At 50.0% G+C, this 18834-nt stretch overlaps 1 protein-coding gene across 4 annotated transcripts; it reads left to right on the forward strand.

Annotated features, from left to right (window-relative positions):
• The first annotated feature begins 1162 nt into the window (after window positions 1-1162).
• ACSBG2 (acyl-CoA synthetase bubblegum family member 2) lies at window positions 1163-18714 on the forward strand. 4 transcript variants are annotated; one of them, XM_074808648.1, is made up of 15 exons: window positions 1163-1261; window positions 5610-5739; window positions 8183-8262; window positions 8849-9090; window positions 10078-10166; window positions 10743-10863; window positions 11331-11411; window positions 11925-12074; window positions 12272-12448; window positions 13058-13239; window positions 13502-13735; window positions 14416-14633; window positions 15554-15693; window positions 16641-16887; window positions 17278-18714. In XM_074808648.1, the coding sequence occupies exons 2-15, from the start codon at window positions 5615-5617 to the stop codon at window positions 17385-17387; spliced, it is 2196 nt and encodes a 731-aa protein (XP_074664749.1). In that variant the 5' UTR covers window positions 1163-1261; window positions 5610-5614; the 3' UTR covers window positions 17388-18714. The 4 variants fall into 4 exon arrangements, with proteins under 4 accessions (XP_074664749.1, XP_074664750.1, XP_074664751.1 ...); XM_074808649.1 differs by lacking the exon at window positions 1163-1261 and adding an exon at window positions 1615-1915; XM_074808650.1 differs by lacking the exon at window positions 1163-1261 and adding an exon at window positions 2185-2203.
• The last annotated feature ends 120 nt before the right edge of the window (window positions 18715-18834 follow it).

Here is an 18834-nt window from a genome sequence, read left to right on the forward strand (position 1 = left end):
TTCAGCTCCTGTTTGTTCCAAGGAGGTTAGTTTAGACCAGCTTTCAGGCACTTATCTTGACACTGCCGTCTTCTTAGGCACTTGTTTTCTTTAGGTTCCTGCTCTTAGGGATGTACTCAGGGTAGTTTTTTAGACTGTCCAAGGTCTAAAAAGGTCTTGTTTACTCTGGAGGAGGCAGAGGGGAGACCTCATCGCCCTCTACAACTCCCCGAAAGGAGGGTGCAGAGAGGGGGGATGAGTCTCTTGAGCCAAGGAACCAGCGCCAGGACAAGAGGGAATGGCCTCAAGCTGCGCCAGGGCAGGGTCAGACTGGCTCTTAGGAAGGATTTCTTTGCAGAAGGGGTTGTTGGGCGTTGAAATGGGCTGCCCAGGGCAGGGGGGGAGTCCCCATCCCTGGAGGGGTTGAAGAGTCGGGTTGACCCAGCGCTGAGGGATCTGGTGGAGTTGGGAACGGTCAGGGTGAGGTTCATGGTTGGACTGGAGGAGCTTCGAGGTCCTTTCCAACCGAGATGATTCTGTAATTCTCTCTTATCTTTACTAGGCAAGGAGTTAAAGGTTTCAAAACATCTTATAAGTGGGTAATGACTACAGAGGGTAGTTAGGAAAAAGTATAAATGAAATTATATACATTACAGTAAAATGCAGGAAAAATAAAAGCTAGTAAAACACAAGTGATGTCTAACATTAAAACTCAATGTCCCACTTTACAGGTCCCTGTACATTCGCAATTTCAAGTATCCTTGTAGCAGCTTCCCTCCAGCTCTGCTTCTCTTCTGCTCGCTTGCACCTCCACTTCTGGGGCGCCCACCGCTGCCGGGGGCACCGTGAGGCCCCTCACGCCTCTCCCAGCGCCCCGCGGGCGCCGCCCCGGCCCGCCTGCAGCCCGCGGGCGCTGAGCTCCGCCCGGAGAGGCCGCGCTGCTCGGCCCGGGGCCGGCGCTCGGCGCTCGGGGCTCTACGGCGGGGCCCGGCGGGGCAACGACCGCGAGTGACCTCGGCCGCAGGAGGGGGGGCGGGGCGAGGGGCGGGGCCTCGCCGCCTTCCGACGGCCGCCTCGTCCAATGGCGAGGCCGCGCGGGGCTTTCGAGCGGGGGCGGGTGGGTGGGGCGGAAGGGAGATCGCCCCGCCCCTTCTGGGCGCTGGCTCCGCCCCCCCCGCCGCGAGGGCTCTAAAGGGCCCCGCGTGGCGGCGCGCGCCCGCTGTTCTCGCGCCGTGGGGGGGGCGTGGCGGGGGCAGAGCGCGCGCGCCCGCCGGCTCCTGAGGTAACGGCGCGTGCGCGGCCCAACGCGCGTGGGGCCGTTTTCCACTCGCGGGCGGTTGCGCGTGGCGGGGGGGGGGTGTGTGTGGGGGGGGTTTCGCTTCATCGGCCCCTCGCGGCGCGGGAAACGCGGCGGCGCCCACGCCGAGCCCCAGCCCGGCCCCGCGCTGCCGTGGAGTGGGTGTCCCGAGGGGGAGGGCGGCGGCGTGGGGCTGCTGCGGGGGTTGAACACGGGCCTGAGCCCACCCGCCGCGGGCGGGGCCCACGCGGCCGGAATTAGTTTTGGGTGAAATAAAACGGTTCGTTTGGGGCCGACCCGCCCTGGCAGGGCAGCCGCGCAGCGGGCCGGGGACACCCCAGGAGAAGGCCCGTCCCTGCCCCGTGGGCAGGTGTCACCCGCCCCGGGACAGCCCGTGAGGCGACGGGAGCGGTCGGGGTCGCTCCGGTACCGACCGCCGCCGGCTCCGCGCCGGGCGGGCCCGTCTAGTGGGGGGGAAATCTCGGTGTGGAAGCTGGCAGAAACACGGGTGACACGTCTGTGGAAACACCTCCCTGTGCTTTTCTTACTCTGCGCGAGGGGATTTTCCCGCCTGCAGGCAAATGAGCGCAGCTGGTGTAGTGAAGCAAATACTTTAGGAAAGAGGAACTCAGCCTCCTGGTGAGTCACGTTGCTGGGGAATTCACCTCAAAGATCCCGGTGTCCTGGAGAAGCAACCGGCTTAAAATTTAGAATCAGGAGTTACGCGGTGGCCTGTGTGGCTGAGGAGCTGCGCGGTGCCTCCGGCCCTGGGGGTCAGCCCACGCCGGTGCCCTGCTCGGGGTGGGCAGCCCTGGCTCTGGCCGACAGAGCGATGTTCTGTGGGTGGCTTTGTTCGAGCAAACTTCAGCTCTGAAGGCGCGGTGGTGGAGTCAAACGTCTGTCTGCAGTCATCATTCAGGATCTCTGGTGTGGTACCGTGCTTGTAGAGGCTGGGGTTATTTTTCCTCGTGTTTTCTCCTGCATAAGGAGGGTATCAGATAATATCTCAGCCGTACGCCGTGGTCAGTGGTGCTGCTGAGGAGAAAACCTTTAGTGCTTAGGAGGTTTTTAGTGCTGACCTTTTAAAAAATTGAATTTATCGAAAAGAGGAAGAGTTGGTTGCTCAGCTGCTGTTTCCTCACTTAATAAATCTTTAAAGAAAGTAATAAAAAGGACAAGTTTCACTTTTGGAGGAAATGTGGCAAGGCAGTGAGATAATGTGGCAATCTCGTAAAGCTGATCAGCACAGTGGAAACTGGACCGGATCAGACGTGGTTCCTTTACCAGTAAAAAGAAAAGAAATCGGTGACGGGAAGCGAAGTGGGCTGTGCTGGAAAATGTCAAGATGGCTGATGAACATATGCAGTAATTTGAATTTGATCTGATGCTTTTGAAGCTCTGTGTGTGTTCTAAGTAAAGGCGTGTCCAGAGCCTCATACAAATGAAACCTTCACTCCTGTCCTGTTGACTGTCACGAGTTTGCACATAGTCAAACTTCTGTTCTGTTTTGTCAGTGAAGCTCTGCAGCCGTTTCAATGAAATAGTTCACCAACTTCCAGTTCTAGGACACAGTGCTCCCTCAAAGCAGAAGATGCTTTGTATTTAAATGACTTTAGTTGTCACACTGCTTAATTGAAAGGGAGGTTTCTTTCAGCAGGTTTTTGTTTGGGTGTGTGTTCTTCGTGTTCCTGAACATCTGTGGTGCATCCACAGTGTGTTAACTCCTCTGGAAACAGCGTGGGGCAGGAGAGGGTCATTCGTCATCCCGTTCGCCCCAGTGAGCTACCGCGAGGGTTAAGCCTGGCTCTGGTGAGCTACCGGGAGCCTTAAGCCTGGCTCTGGCGGGTGTGTGTGTTTTCCAGTGGCTTGTGCAGCATAGCTGTGTTTGTAACGAAGCGTCAGAGAAGGAAGGGGCTAGCTGCAGTGCTTAGAGCTAGTGAGAGTATATATATTGGCAAATTTTTATTTCTAACCTAAATTTGTTATATATGTGGTTATATATGGCCTGTGTTCCCAAGGAAACTTGCACACCCAGGTTGCACTTCAGCTTTCAGTCTCCTGGCACAAGTGTACCTGCGCTCTCCAGTCGTTCTGCTGCTGCAGGAGGGTGCTGCCGCCCTCCCGGTGTTGAGGGCCCTGTGGCCTTAACATCTAGATTCTCCTTGAAGAACCCTTCCCCCTGGATGTGATGGTGACAGCGATGTCCTGCTGCATCTCCCTGGACTTTCCAGTTGTGCAACCTCATGCCCTTGATCTTTGTGCCCCCGCTTGGGAACCAAACACCTCTCAGCAGGAGACGCTGCTGTCAGGGGTCTGTCCCGTACAGGGTGACTCAGTGAAGAGTGTGTGCACAGCGAGGGCAGAATGTGGTCATGGTTTCCACGCTGAAGCCTTTTTTCCTCTCGAGTGACTGGAGGTGATGATGCAGAAGCCCTCAGCCTACCAGCCAAAACGCCTGTTGGGAGGTGACACCTCTGCCTTGCTTTGCCCAGCGTGTTTCCAACCAACCTCTGCTACCCAAGACTTGCTGGGCTGTGCTGTGAGATAACTGGCATGAGGACACCCCACCCTATCTCTTGAAACAAGAGCAGATGGCGAGAGAAATGCTGTAATTAGTGCAGAGAGAAAAGCCTCCTTCAGGATGCAGGGGAGCCTTGAACTCCTTGTTCTGGGGCACCAGGGAGGGACGTGGGTGCAGTATTGTGAAAGGGGGTCAGGCGTGTTGACAGCTACAGTCCACTCCTTGCCTCGTGCCTGGGACTGTCCTTGAGCCAGAAGAGGCGGTGGTGGCACCTCCAGCGGGCGCGACGCAGTCTGGTAACCAGCATGCTCTTCTAGATGTGGGTTTGAGTCCCTCCGGGCTGGGGAGGGAACTAAACCCAGGTTTCACAGGTCTGGGTGGCTGCTCCTAGCACTGGGCTGCTCTGTAGAGAAAACGCCCCTTTTCTCACAGCTGTCTTATTTAAAAAAAAAAAAAAAGGCAGAATAAACCGCTCTGGTGTTTTAGCCTTGAATGGGGTGTTGGGTGACATCTGCCAATTATCTTGGAGCGTCAGAGATGGGATTTTTGGAGACATCCCTTTCTCAGCTGCTTGTGACTTGAACTGTTTTTTTTTTGCGCTGTGAGTTGTAGCCTGTAGCAGAGCGTGGCGTGAGCAGCAACGTGTCCTTCCGTAGATGAGTAAGCAGAAGGGGGGGATGTGCTTTCCTGGGCTGGAGGCAGGTCTGCCTGCTGTGAATTGTGGCCGTGGCTTTCCCCACCCGTCAGAGGCAGAAGAGCTCGGCTGTGTCGGATTCGTTAGATAAAGGGCTCTTTCCATTTCCTCCCGTCTGTCGTCATTCAGACAAACATGCTCTTCACGTTGCCTGCTTTAAATTGCGTCTGTCTGATGCAGGTAACAAAATAGCGTGCTAAAATCCACTTTTTAAAAAGATCAAGGATAATGAGATTCATCTCCAATCAGTTAGAAATCCCCTGAAACAATTAAAGCTCAGCCTGTCAACTCATAAGCATCAAAGGCTTTTGACGAATGTAAATGTTAAATAAAATCAACACTTCGTTTAGGTGACGAAATCCCCTAAAGACAAAGTCCTGAAAGCGATGTAGGGGCCACTGAAAACAGCGCTTTTGCAGCCGTTGTGATTTTGATGAGAACAGGTTAAATCTCCGGGGTGTCCCGAGGCTGTGTCCCCCAAGAGGGACCCCAAATCCCGGTGTGCTCGAGGCTGGCGGGCAGGCACGGAGCCAGAGCTTCCTTAAGAGGCGGCGGTGTGGGGTGAGGAGCCGCTTCCAATTGCGAGGCAGGCAGCACATGACATAAGATGCTCCAGATCTGCCTCCTGGGCGCTAGTTTAAAAATAAAGGATATTACACTTCATCTTGGGCGCCCGTCCGGAGCGGCTGCGGGAGGAGAGGCGGCACAAAGGCGATGCGTTGTAAGGCTGGACCCAGAGCCCTGCCGTGGCGGGTTTGGGGGGGGGTGCTGGTGGTGGGTTTGGGGGGGTCTGAGAGACGAGTGGGAACATTTGGGGCAAAGGGAGTGTAAAATTTAAATTAAGCTCACGGTAAAAGCTGTCAAAGCTGTAATTGTCACGCTTGTTTTCGAATGTGGGAGTGGATGTATCGTCTACTGATGATCAGGTTTTTCGAATGAACCGAGCGTGATGCAGAGTGCGCTGCGTCTGCTGTGAGAATTTACCCTATTTCATGCAAAACCAGCAGTCTCAAGTCATGCCTGCTTTGGGCTTGCCTTGCTCGGATAGCTACATCAATGGAAGCTGATTTTACCATAGTGTTTGATTGTATTTTAATTTTTAAAACCTGTTTTTACAGGGACAATGCTGTGTGAGTCAGATGCACGTATGGCACTTGCAGAACCAGTCCCCACGGGTTATTTTACTTCAGATCCTCAAGGGAACTGTGAGGTGTCACTGGATGATGTACTGCTCAGCTCTTCAACTGGGTTTGTCTCATTTAAACTTTGATTTTCTCTGTGGTGTACATAGGATATAGTTTGTATTCTATCATGTTTACTTAAATTAATTAAGATTTTTTTTTTTGGAAGAACTTTCAAACATTTGTTACTACTTCCAAAACCTAAAAGCTGAATCTACAATCTTGCTCTCTCAAAAGAAGAGGAACAGCATTAAATTTGCTGCACGTAGCTACTACACGGAGTATGGAGCTTGAAGTAGTGTGTGTTTAATATAAAGCACAGGAATGGCAGAATATTCCGTGTAGCTGGAAAGATCACCTCTTAGGAAGGAACTTTGCATGATTGTTAATTCTATGTAATTAGGAGGGCACTGATCAAATACTTAGAATACCTGGCAAATACAACATTATGTTGACAACAGAGAGGCTGCCTCTGTAGGTGATAGCTTGTGTGCAGTACCTTTGCTGATTTTTATCAAACTCCTGTTAGTCTCTCTGTAAATCTAAGCAGCCTCTTACTAAAGAACAGATCACTAGTTAAGGGCCTGTATATCACCGCAGCGTAATGGGATATAGCTGACAAAAAACTCTTTACATAATTTTTTTTCAGGCTGCATTTAAATTGCATGTAGTAAGGGGGAGAAAAAGATGATTCACTGTAAGGGAAAAAGCTGGGGTTTTTTTGCTCGTATCACTGGATCATTTGCATGCTTTGATCCTAAAAGCTGGTGGGGAAATGATGCAGAACTGTTGCAACTGAGGATTAATCTGTGCTGAAAAATGTTCTCAATGAGGAGGAAACACATAGTTGGGAACATCTTGTAATTCTTTGGGGAAATAAAGAAAAAAAAACATTATTTACTTCCCTCTGGTTTCTGGCTTGCAGACTGGTTAGGAGAGGCAGTTCTGCTTTTGGACAGTACGTGGGAGTAGCTGTGTCAAATCTTCTCTATGCCTTAAACCTTATCATATGCCTGAAGCAATAATCGTTGACTATCCCCTAGAAATTCAGAAAAAAATGTAAAATGAAGAGATTTACCCCTCACTCTGAAATTCATACAGTGCCTCGTGCTGGCTTGTCTTCTCTTTGGTCTAGTAGAAAGGGAAGAAAATGTGGGGCTCGGTGGGAAGCTGCCTAGATTAGGCTGAGGAGTTTGCACGGGACCAGAGGAGCTCCTGCCTGTGTGGTCTGAGGGGGACGGGCAGAGATGTCGGGGCTTCTTTTCACCCCAGAGCTGCCCCTGCAGAGGGTTGGGGCCCTTGTGATGTCAGAGCCTGCAGGCCTTCTGGGAGACCCAGGAGTAGGTGCTGGAGAGGAACCTTGCACCAAACGTTGCCATGGGGAAGAGTAAACCTAGCACTGGTGTGAAGAAACACACACCTTCCTGATGGACTGGAGCAAAGGGCCCCGGGAGGGTGGTTCCGCAAGGCAAGATGGAAATTTTGGCTTTCTGGAATATAATCTTGGGTTGTCTAAAACTTGGACCTTAGTGCTATGCTGATGGTCCCAGCAGGGTGTTGCCTGGGGTAGGGGAACAAATGTCACCTGCCTGGGGGTTGGGGGGTGGGATGTCCTTCTAGGGAGCAGAGCACAGGGACTCCAACACCAAATCTCACAAGGTCTGGCTTCCAACTTGTGGTTTGACGTGGGCTTGATTATTCCTTTCTTCATCACTTAATGAGAAAGTTTGTCCTGGAAAGGGACGGAGGAAGAACGCTGTCCTACAGCGGTGGGCAGGTAGCGTTTCACCACATCTTGGCAAGGCTGAAAGGGGCAACTTCCAGCTGGCGCTGCGGGGCAAGTTCCTGGGGAGGAGTGGGGCTGAAGTACACGGGGGATGTGCCTGTTTCCATTTCTTCCCAACCAGCTGGGGGGAGCCAGATGCGCTAGCTTTATTAGGAATACCTAAGAACAAGATTTCCTGTTAAATCAATTTCCTGCTCCTCAGCTGGCCTGGCCTTTGCAGGAAATCTCCTGAGGAAATCTAGCCAGGGGGGTTGCTGCTCGGCCTAGCAGAGAGGCTGCCGGGGCCCCCCCTCCCCGTTACACTCGAACGATGCAGACAGGAGATAAGCACCAGATCCCCGTGACCCTTCCTGCCCTCCTCCTCGCTGCTGTAGACTCTTTGTTTCAGGCACCTAGAGCAGACCACTGGTATTAAATTATCGCTGTTTTCTGGATGACGTGTTTATGGATTCTTCTGCAGCGCATCTGAAATGATAGCTGTAATTAGGACAACATCCATGTGTTTAAAAGCAGTGCAGGCAAAGCTTGCGCACTCTCGGGGAGGGACCTCTTTTGTTGCCATAGCCATGCAGGCTAGTAAAATTAGTAAAGTCACCTGCAGAACATCAGGAACCACTTTGACATCCAAGGACTATTATAATTAAGTGAAGGGGCAAGGATGCTGACGGTGTTGTTCTGCCAGCAGGCTAAAGCCTACTCAAGACTAACTGCTTTTGCTTTGCAGAGCTGTTGAGGTCCGCAGCACTGAGACAGCTGCAGGTGCTAAGACAGAGGGATGTCAGACAGACACGCTTGGTTTCCAAGGTAAGTAGAAAGAATTTTTAGTTACTGTGGTGTGCATAAAATTATTACTGAAATGAGAGAGGCATTTAGCAAGCCGTAACAGTGGAAGAAGAAACTCAAATTGCAGGATGGGCTGTCCAGAAGCCTCTTGAACTTTGACTTTAAAGCACAGATGTGCTTCAGGAGGTAAAATAGGTAGTGTCACCTAATGCTTATCTACCAGGTAATAATGTACTACTTTCAGTCCTCCTTAAAAAAAAAAAAAAAAAAAGTAAACAAGCACAGTGGCACAGTGTACATGATCGTTATAGGAAGCTGCAACCTTACCAGTACAAGTGCTTTAGGGCAGCAAAGCAGGTTAGAGGGGGATAAGTGGGAAATGTTTTAACAAAATTTTGAAAGTGCTTTAAAGGCTTCATCTATTAGTCCTGGACTAAAATACTGGGAGTTGTACAGCAAACTTGCCAAGAATAAAAGGTCAAAAAGGGGGGTGAGAGGGGTTATATTAGCATTTGCTTTGATATGTTTGATACTTGTATTTATATTTCTGTTATGGCAGAAAGTAATTTCTAAATATAAGATGCTGAACACTTTTCTTTCAAACCAGCCTCTTCACCTCCTACCTCCAGTGTGTGGACCACACGACGAGATGGAGAAGTTAGACTGAGGTTGGATGAACAGGGCATAGGCAGTGAGGCACCAAAGACCGTTCATGAGCTCTTCCAGGAAGCTGCTAGTAAATATGGTGATTATTATGCCCTTGCATCCAAGAAGGGTGGCCAGTGGATAAAACTAACATATAAGATGTACTATGATGAGTGCTGGAAAGCAGCAAAAAGCTTTCTGAAGGTAAGCTTTTGTTGAATTCTCCTCATATTCAGTCAGTTTAACTGCTGAAATGGCTGTAGTCAACTGTATCTTAAACCTGCAAATCTCTGGGTGTAGGTGAGGCTTAAAGTGACAGGGAAATACCCGAACACACAATGAGCAGCTCGGTAATTACCACAGTACTTTTGTTTGAATTTCTTGCAAGTTGCTTCTGCATTCAACTAAAAAAAAGCGTGCAAGGAAACATTTAAAGAGGTAAACAGCAAACCTGGACCATGCCCCTCAGAAGGCATGTAATTTTTAATCTTTCTAAGAAAAAACTTGAATGAATCAGACTTAAGTGTCCAAACTGACTGAGCCTTTTGGCCTGTACTGTTGGCAGTTAAGACACGCAGAGAGACCAGCATTACATATCCTTACTGTTCTCATGATGAAGTCGTGCTTCTTGAAGTGAAGGCCACTCTTTTTACTCCTATGGTGGGATCTTCCAGTCTACATACTGCCTCTCTGGGACAAAATCAGAGAATGGCTGAAGATTTAAAGACTGGGACTTCAACAGCTGGAATTTCATAGCGAAGTGCCTCTGACTGTCATTATTACAACTGGAGCTTGTTGCTCTTGTCATTATTAATGTTTGACATATCTAACCTGTACGAAATCTCTCAGTAGGTGTTTAACCTCTTACCTTCTCGTTCCCAGCCTGAAGGGAACTGATAATTACCTGGATTGCAGTTTTAGAAAGCTGCTAGTGCCAGTGAGCTGGTCCTACCCAGAGCAGACCTAAGCAAATCCTTTTTTTCCTGCCTACTGATAAAGTGGGACAGTGTCTGATCCAAAACTTAACTGGTTTCATATTAGGTCTTGGGAAGCTTTTCAGTGTGAATTACCTTATATAATAGCATGAACTTTTCCCTTGACGTTGTGCTCGCGGCAGAGATCTGTAAATTAACTCTTAAGCATTCTTCAAAGGAAAAGCAACATTGCTGTAATCTCATGTCTTGTTTACAGCTGGGACTAGAGCGTTTCCATGGAGTGTGCATCTTGGGATTTAATTCTGCAGAGTGGTTTATTGCTGACATTGCTGCTATCCTTGCAGGGTAAGAATGAATGTTGTCTCTTGACATGCATTTTGTGTCAGCATTCAGGTAGTAATTTCAGTATTCATGTGAGAAGCAGTTTTTGATTAAAAAAAAACCAAGAAAAAAACCCACCAAAAAACCCAACAATACCAACTGCTTATGTTTGAATTTAATGAAGATAGCTAGAACCTAAATGCTCCTCATTATGAATTAATGAGACAAAAATTAAATTTTTTAGCCAAGTGCTTATCTCGAAATAAGATGAGCAGTAGGTTAATCCCAAAGCATGCTTACTGACACTGTGATGAAAAATATGATGGGAAGTGCCAGAGAATCACAACACTGGATTTTGATAACTGCCTTCCACCTGAGACATTTTGGTCCCTTACACCATTCTGACACGTCCCGTGCCCCAGAACAGAGCCTTTGCTCTTGGAATTAAGCCCTCCACTTCTTGTTGTTTTATGGGATATTCTTCCTAACATTTTTCCTCAGTTAAAGTTTAAATGGTCTGAATTTTGCCAGCAACTCTGCTTATCCTCTTAATTCTGTGTTTTACTTTTCTGTTTTGTTTTTCTTCCTTTTCTTTTTTAGTGGATTTGCTGTTGGTATCTACACTACCAACTCTCCTGAGGCCTGCTGTTATGTAGCAGAGAGCTGTAGTGCCAACGTTCTGGTTGTGGAAAACCATAAACAGCTGCAGAAAATCTTAGAAGTAAATATACTTTTTAAATGACTGGAGGCTACAGCATCCTCCTGACAGATGTGGGAGGGTAAATGCTGTGGGAGGGTAATACCTGGGGAAAATGGTGGATCTGAAAGCAGAGGTGAACTGATGGAGCCTACTCGGTGTGCTCCCTGTTCAAGCCAGATGAGTAGTCACTAGTGCTAAATCTCATGAGAGGTTAAATGGTGGTTCTACAGCTTAGCAAAGCCTTGACCTTAAAATTTGAGAAGCCAAAACAAACAATTGAGCATCCCCCTAGGTTGGCTGGCAATGTCCCAGTCCAAATGATTACTGTCTCTAGTGAGGCTTCCCTGTTCCCTTTCATAAACACAGATGAGAGTCTCAGCTTTACTTAAAATGGCAAGTAGCAGTAGCATGTTAAGTGGTGGGTTACTTAGGCTCAAAAGGGACAAGCAGGATTTGCTCCTTCTCACAAATCTCCCTTCTTAACACAGATTCAGCATAAACTACCTCATCTGAAAGCTATTGTCCAGTATGGGGAAGAGCTGAAAGAGAAGAGACCAAACCTGTACTCTGTAAGTACTGGGCAACTTGAGGGCTCGTGAATTCTGGCTGAGTTTAGCTGATGGCTTCCCAGCCACCATCACCTTCCAGGGGACTGTCATCACATGAGCTTGTGTTGGTTTTAGCGAGGGATTGCTTGCCTTGCTGAAGCAGTAGATGTCTGCTGCTGTTCAAACCTTGATAATCCATGTTGTAAGGGAGGGTGTTAGTGTACTGACCTCTGCAAGGCAGCCTCAGGTCCCACAGTTACTCCAGCTCAGCACTCCCAGTCAAAACCAGAGTTGCTGCCGAGCTAGTGAGCTTCCTCAGGGTGGATCTGTCTCCTTTTCTGCTTCTTGCCATGCCTCTTGTGGCAGCCAGAAAACACTGTCGGGCTGACAGCACATATTTACAACCTCTTCCACGTTCTGCCAGAGGTTTGGATGTAGGAAACCGTTTCCTTCTCTTCATGTGTAGCAAAGGGTTTAATTTTGCACATGAATGACAGGCTACAAAGTGATCGAGCTCTTCTCTTCTAAATCCAGTGGAGTGAGTTCATGGCCCTTGGCAAAGATGTTCCAGATACTCAGCTCCGTGAAATCGTTTTGTCGCAGAAGCCCAACCAGTGCTGTACACTGATATATACCTCGGGGACAACTGGGCAGCCCAAGGGAGTAATGCTCAGTCATGACAACGTAAGTACCTTTCTGTACAGCTGCTCATTGCAACAACTGTGACCTTAGGTGGGTGCTGAGGGAGGGCAGAGATCCACTGAAGAACGTGCCTGATGTCACGGTCACGGGACGCTGTCGGCTCGTTCTGAGCCGCGTGTGCTGCGTTGTGCCTGCTCGGAAGAGCCGTCACTAAATACTGATGTGGGGTCTTGTTACAGCTGACGTGGACGGCGGCGGCGGCGGGGCGCTTCATCATGCTGAAAGATGCTAAAGAAAAGCAGGAACTGGTGGTCAGCTACCTGCCCCTCAGCCATATTGCAGCCCAGATGTCAGATATTTGGTCGGCAATGACGTTTGGTGTTCAAGTTTTCTTTGCTCAGCCAGATGCATTAAAGGTAAAAACATAAGAGAATTAAAAATCCTACAGCCATCCACCTGCTTGTAGCTGGGATGGGTGCTTTAAAACAAACGTGGATGACTTATCTCCCGATTCTGAAAGCTGTTGCTAGCCTGGTTTATTTGCAGAGTGACCAACTGCTGCTGTGTAAGGGTCTGTTGGTTGGACAAGTACAGCCACTCTGACCTTTGCCTTCTGTTGTGAGCTGGGATACGCTGACCGAGCACTTCACAGCTCAGAGCTTCTCAGTGTCTCGCCTGACACCAGTTCTCCACCCCGACAGCTGGGTTGAGCAACGGCTTTATATTTGCTCTGTCCACATTGCAAAATGCCACCACCATTAAATCCGTGTCCTGAGAAGAGAACGATTCTTCTCTTGGCTCTGTGTCAGTGCTGGCACTGAAAGCATCAGCCCTTGCTGTCTGCTCAAAACCGCTGTGGCCTCTGAATGCTCCTGGGGTTCGTTTCTCATGGTGGCACAGCGGCTGACACTGAGCAATTCCTCAAAATTGATGGCAAAGTCCAAAGCTTCGGCTAGCGACCGGTGCTGACCTGAAGTCCGCAGTGCAGCACTTCTAAAAACTGTATTAAATTCTGCTTTGCTCAGGGCACTTTGGTAGACACCCTGCGGGAAGTGAGACCAACTGCTTTTTTGGGAGTTCCTCGTGTCTGGGAGAAAATGGAAGAAAAAATGAAATCTGTAGGTGCAAAATCATCAACACTCAGAAGAAAAGTGGCGTCGTGGGCCAAGGGGGTCGGGTTGCAGACAAACCTGAAGCGGATGAACGGGTAATGATGAGCTACACTTAAGGGGTGTTACAGATATTAGGAGAACTTTACTATCAGATCAGGAATTAGATCCTGTGTAACAGGCCAGACTTAGGGACAGTAAAAGCCAAATGTAGCGCTTGTACCAGTGTCGGGTGAGCAGCAAGGGCTGGGAGGGGAATAATTTTTTTACTGAATAGACTAAAATAGGCTGAAGTTAAAGGAGGAAGGGGAGGAAGTTCTACTTGGTGACTGAGCTCTTGTAACCATTTTTCTCCTACAGGTATTCTGAAGTCCCGATGAATTTCCACTTAGCCAGGCACTTGGTGTACAAGAAAGTGCGAAAGGCCATTGGGCTGGACCGGTGCACCAAGTGCTACACGGGGGCTGCTCCCATTACCAGGGAGACGCTGGAATTTTTTTTAAGTCTGAACATTCCTGTGCTTGAGCTGTACGGCATGAGTGAGAGCTCTGGGCCTCACACAATCTCTCTGCCTCATGCGTTCAAGCTGACCAGGTAAACCCCTTTCTGAGCAGAGCACTGGCTGGGAGGAGGAGCTGCTTTAAGGTTTCTCCTGCGTCAGGCATGTCCCCAGAGTTCTGCTGCCAGTAAAAAGTCACTAGGGAGCCAGTTCCTTTGGTCACATCCTGCAGATGAAGAGATCTGCCAAGGGCAGCAGCCGTGTTACTTTAAATTTAACTTGGCCTGGATCTGTAGGAACTGAGGAAGCAGCAAAGGGTTTGTGGGGAGAAAGAAAAATTAGTAACTCTAGCCCACAGTTCGCTTTAAGGTCAAATTAATAGATGCAGTAAGACTGTTGTTGCTCTGAATGGCTTGTTCAGTCCCTGTGGGTTCAGTCAGCGGCGTGAACACCACCATCAGTAAGAGCTTGCTGCCAGGGACATTTATCTTCTAACGCAAAGCTCAGGTGTTTGAGAACAATGGGCGGAAAACACCAGGTGTGCGAGCACTGATCTCTCTGCAATAACAACTTTTTCTGTAGTTCCCCTTACATAAGCAGATGCCTTTTAAGTTTACAAGTTTCTTGCTGAAGCAGTTGTAATAAAAAGCCGCCTGGCTTTGTTCAAACACTTTAGCTTGAGAAGGCACTGTTGTAGTCTCATTCTGCTCAGCTATTGGATTTTTTTTTTTTTAAATTCTTGTTTTAAATGCCATGGGTGTGTGTTCTCTTGAAGCTGCGGAAAGGCCCTCACAGGCTGCCAGACACTGATTCATAAGCCAGATGGAGATGGCAACGGGGAGATCTGCTTCTCGGGAAGGCACATCTTCATGGGCTACTTGAACATGGAAGAAAAAACCAAAGAGGCAATTGATGAAGATGGCTGGCTGCATTCAGGTGACCTTGGCAAGCACGATAAAGATGGATTCCTCTACATCACTGGCAGAATTAAAGGTAACGCATCCCCTGAGTTTGTCAGTACTGTGATACAGTGTGTTCAGACCCTGCTGGTTATGTGGTTGTGGCTTGCACAGAAGAATATTTAAGTACTTCTGAAGATTTTAATATGAATATGGCTGCAGCGTGTCCTGCCGCTGAGCATGTGACAAGGTGTGTGACGGGAGGAGAGGGCTGACCTCTGAAACCAGCGCGTGTTTGCAGGGGAATTCTGATTCCAGCAGCAGTAGTTGGTGCTTTGTTGGCTTGTTTTTGTGTGCCAGACGTGTCCAGGTCCAGCTGTGCGTACTGCCAGCTCCCTCCCGTTTCAGCAAGCTTTGCTACTTAACCTGTAAGGGAGAGCAGCAGCTTAACAGAGTTGTGAAAACAGCTTGTAGCAACGCAGGTCTTGGGACGCCGCGTTGACCAACCCCAAACAAAATCCAATTTCATGCAAGACTTCAGTCCTCACAAAGAGATAAATGGTCACACAAAGGAGCTGCCTTAGGAAATCTGTGAAAGGCAGCCAAGAAAGGCAGGCTCGGCTCTGCTCTGCGTCAACACTGTCTAACTTCAAAAACTCTGCTCTGCCTCAGCAGATTCAGTTTCTGAACACCTGGGTACCAACTTACACGCCTTGGAGCCTCAGGTGACTGTGGCAGGGTACAAAGGCGCTCGTACGCCACACCCCGTGTTCCCAAACTGCAAACAGACCCCCCTGGAGTGTTAAAGCAGCTTTTACAGCGCTGTGTGCGCGCAGGCCTCCGGCTCCTCTCTTCTGGCCTGACCAGAGTCCTCCAGGTTTGCTGCCCTCGCTGGGTGCAGGGGCACAGACACCCTGTTTGATCCGGTGGACACAAAGGGGTTATCAAGTTATCTCAGATGTGAAGGAAGGGGGAAAAGCTCTAAGCATCAATCAAGGTTTGACTCTTTTCCAGAGCTCATCATCACTGCAGGAGGTGAGAACATTCCTCCCGTTCCCATTGAGGATGCTGTAAAAGATGCTCTTCCCCTCATCAGCAATGCCATGTTGGTTGGAGACAAAGAAAAATTCCTTGCTATGCTTCTAACGCTAAAGGTAATAGAAAAGAGGGTGGGAATCCATCTGTGTTGCTGAATGTGTTTGATTCCCGTGAGAAGGGTAATTGTTACACGTTTTTACATCGTCTTCTCGAGACGGGAGGCATCGCGGAGTATGACTTGTAGCTGAGTTGCAAAGAGCGGTTGTAACTGTACAGAGAAATGAGCATCGCTGCTTGATCAGGCTGTCGGGTTCTTCTGGGTAACTGTTTGTACCACATAGGGCAGAAAACAGAAGTGAAAGACCTAAAAATGAGACTGAAAAAAGAAACCCTGCTGCTTTTCTTACCCATTTTTAGTATTTCCTGGAGCAGCCTGGACAGTAACGAGCTGTCAGTGATTCAAGACGCTGGTTTTAAATGCCACAGTGAGGCGTCTGTGGTGGCCTGGGCTGACTCCTGGCTGGAGCCCTCACGGGTGGTGGGTTTTTGGGATGGTGGTAATTGCTCGTTAGCGAGGCTGAGGCTGACGACCTCGCCCTTGTGCAAGAGACACCCAGCCAGGCCCGGGGGTTGGTGCTGTGCTTCTCTCAGTCGGGTGCTGTGTGTGTTGACTTCCTGCAGGCTGTTACGCTGCTGTGGGATGCAGGGAAGTAAACTGCAGCCCAGAAAAAAGGTCCAGAAAAAGGGCATCAGCTTGGGATAGCGCGGGAGCAGCTGGGGAGGTGAGCTCTGTCCCCAGCCTGCTCCCTGGTGCTGACAGGGCTGTGGAGCAGGCAGAGATCTGGAGGAGTTTCATTTGCATTTTGCCTCAGCGAGTTTTCATTTGAAGCGGTGGTTTGCATCAGGGGTATGAAAATTGCAGTGGTTGATTAATTGGATGTTGGGTTGATTAATTGGCGCTGGGGCGGGGAAGGAGATGGGGTGGGTCCCTGTGAGGCTCGTCGCTGGGAGGGGAACCCGGTGTTCAGTGATCCCGAGTCGCCCCTTGGGCTGTGCCTTGCAGTGCAAGTCGGACGGAGAAACGGGCGAGCCCTTGGATGACCTCGCTCCAGAAGCTGTTGAATACTGTCAGAAACTGGGCAGCAAAGCGACCAAAGTCTCTGAAATCATCAGCAGCAAAGACAAGGCCGTCTACGCGGCGATCCAGAAGGGAATTGCGGCGGTCAACGAGGGAGCGGTCTCGAATGCCCAGAAAGTCCAGAAGTGGGTCCTTCTGGAGAAGGACTTCTCCGTCTTCGGGGGAGAGCTTGGTGAGTGGTGGGTGGGGCTGCTGGGGTCACCCCCTCCCCTCTTCCCTGGGTATTTTGCAGACAACTCCCCCCCCAGCACCCCCCACACCCAGAGCTCCCCAAGGCCCTTCCTCACTGTGGCTTTTCCAGGCCATAGTTTTGGGGAGGGTGGGGTGAATTCCTGGCAGAACCCACCTGAGCGGCGCTGCCCCGTCCCTCACAGGATGGCTGCGCTGTGTCTCGTCACAGGGGAAGGAAGGGGAGATTTCATTAATCACAAAGAGCAATTTAGAAACCAACGTCTGCTCACGTGTCCTGAATCTTTGTTCAGGCTTGTTCCACTCCGATACCGGTTCCTGTCTCCAGATGGTACCGTCGCCCCTAAAACCTTGTGCTGGCTTTTGCCCACAGGCCCCACCATGAAGCTGAAGAGACCAGCGGTGGCCCAGAAGTACAAAGCCCAAATCGCCCAGTTCTACGCAGAGGTGGACACACCCTCCACGACCGCTCCTCGGCAGTAGCGCGGAGGCCTCGGACTGAAGGAAACCCGGAGGCCGATTCCCCTCCTGTGGCTCCCGTTGGAATAAAGGCAGCCCTGGTCCCACAGCCCTTCCGAACCGCTTCCGGCCCTCGTGCCGCAGTGTGGTGAGCGTGTCCGTGCCCGGTGTGTTCCTGTCTGTGTTCAGTGCTGAGGTATCCCCGAATATCTCTGCTTTGTTGGTTTTGTCTTTACATTTTTATAAGGGCAATACAACGTTTACCTTAAATCCATATTATGTTTTAACCAAAGGTGTTTTTTTTTTTTTTTTTGAGCTGAATGTAAAACAATCAGGAACTGCAGTTTTCCTGCTGAGGGAGAAAGGCAGATTTCTTTTTATAGCAGTGTACTTCCCTCCCCCTGATGCACGTTTAACTGCATGCTGCTGCTATCTGAATTATTTTACATCTCTTTACCCACAAACTCTTCTGTCGGGTGGTGAAGGCCGTGTGACTGCACACACTGGCTCAGTGGGGATGTAGAACCTCACCTTTGCTGGGTTTGTCTGTGCAATATTTTTGAGTCTGATTTATCTTGAGGTATAATGAAGCCATAAGTTGTTAAAATAACATACCCGGCCTGTGCTCTGGAGTGCTGCAGGCAAGGGCCTAGTGCCAAGGCTGGGGGCAGGGGCTGTAGTTTAGTCCTAGAAATGCCAACCAGCACCTCCTGAAAGGGGCAGAACTGGAGGGGGGCGGGGGGCAGGTGTTGTAGCTGCCCCTGCAGAGCAGAGACGGCGTTGGGAAGCCCAAGCTCAGGGGTGGCTCCTTCTGAAGGTCCGTGATCCAGCACCCCTGGAGGCCCCCCGCCCCAATTCACTGACCCAGGGACACCCGGGGTCGCCTTCTCCCAGCCTGGGGGGAAGCACCTGCTGCTGGTAGCTCCTGAGTTTCTTCTAACTGGTTCTGAAAAGCTCGTTCCAGTCTGCCCAGTGCCTGGAGGGACCGTTGATCCCAACAGCAGATGAAGGATTGCTTGTAAAATGGCTTATTTTGAACTAGAAATCATTACCTGAACGCAAGTGGAGCAGGAGGCAGCTGCGCTGTGAAACGATGCGGATGGGTCACCCCCACAGCGCTGCGGGGGCAGGAACGGTACCTGCACCAGGTACCTTAGGCGGGGCTTAAACATGAAATTCAGCACCTGCTCTGGGCTCAGGGAAATTCCACTTGCACAGGCCCGGTGGGGTAACGCACTGTTGTAACTGCTGCTCATCGTGTGCAAACGTTTTGTGTTCTTGGCTGAGTCGGAAGCGGCCCCGCGGTTCAGAGGAATGTCTAATAAATACCCGCTGCAGTTTGGTGTCTTAATGCTTCGGTAATTTCTGCAAACTAAGGCTCAGCTCTGCACTGGGTCGGGGTCGCTTTGCCTGACGGTGGGGGAGCTGCAGCAGCCCTGAGGGAGGGGACGAGGGGTACAAACTCCAGCCT

Source organism: Strix aluco, chromosome 29 (genome assembly GCF_031877795.1).
Source record: "Strix aluco isolate bStrAlu1 chromosome 29, bStrAlu1.hap1, whole genome shotgun sequence".
Classification (NCBI taxonomy): Eukaryota; Metazoa; Chordata; class Aves; order Strigiformes; family Strigidae; genus Strix; species Strix aluco.

Bases quoted from the DNA above. Each gene is read 5' to 3' on its own strand.
- ACSBG2 (XM_074808647.1), top strand. The intron at 8,263-8,848 runs GTAAGTAGAAAG...CTTTCAAACCAG, and splicing joins AGACACGCTTGGTTTCCAAG to CCTCTTCACCTCCTACCTCC. The intron at 9,091-10,077 runs GTAAGCTTTTGT...TCTTGTTTACAG, and splicing joins CAGCAAAAAGCTTTCTGAAG to CTGGGACTAGAGCGTTTCCA.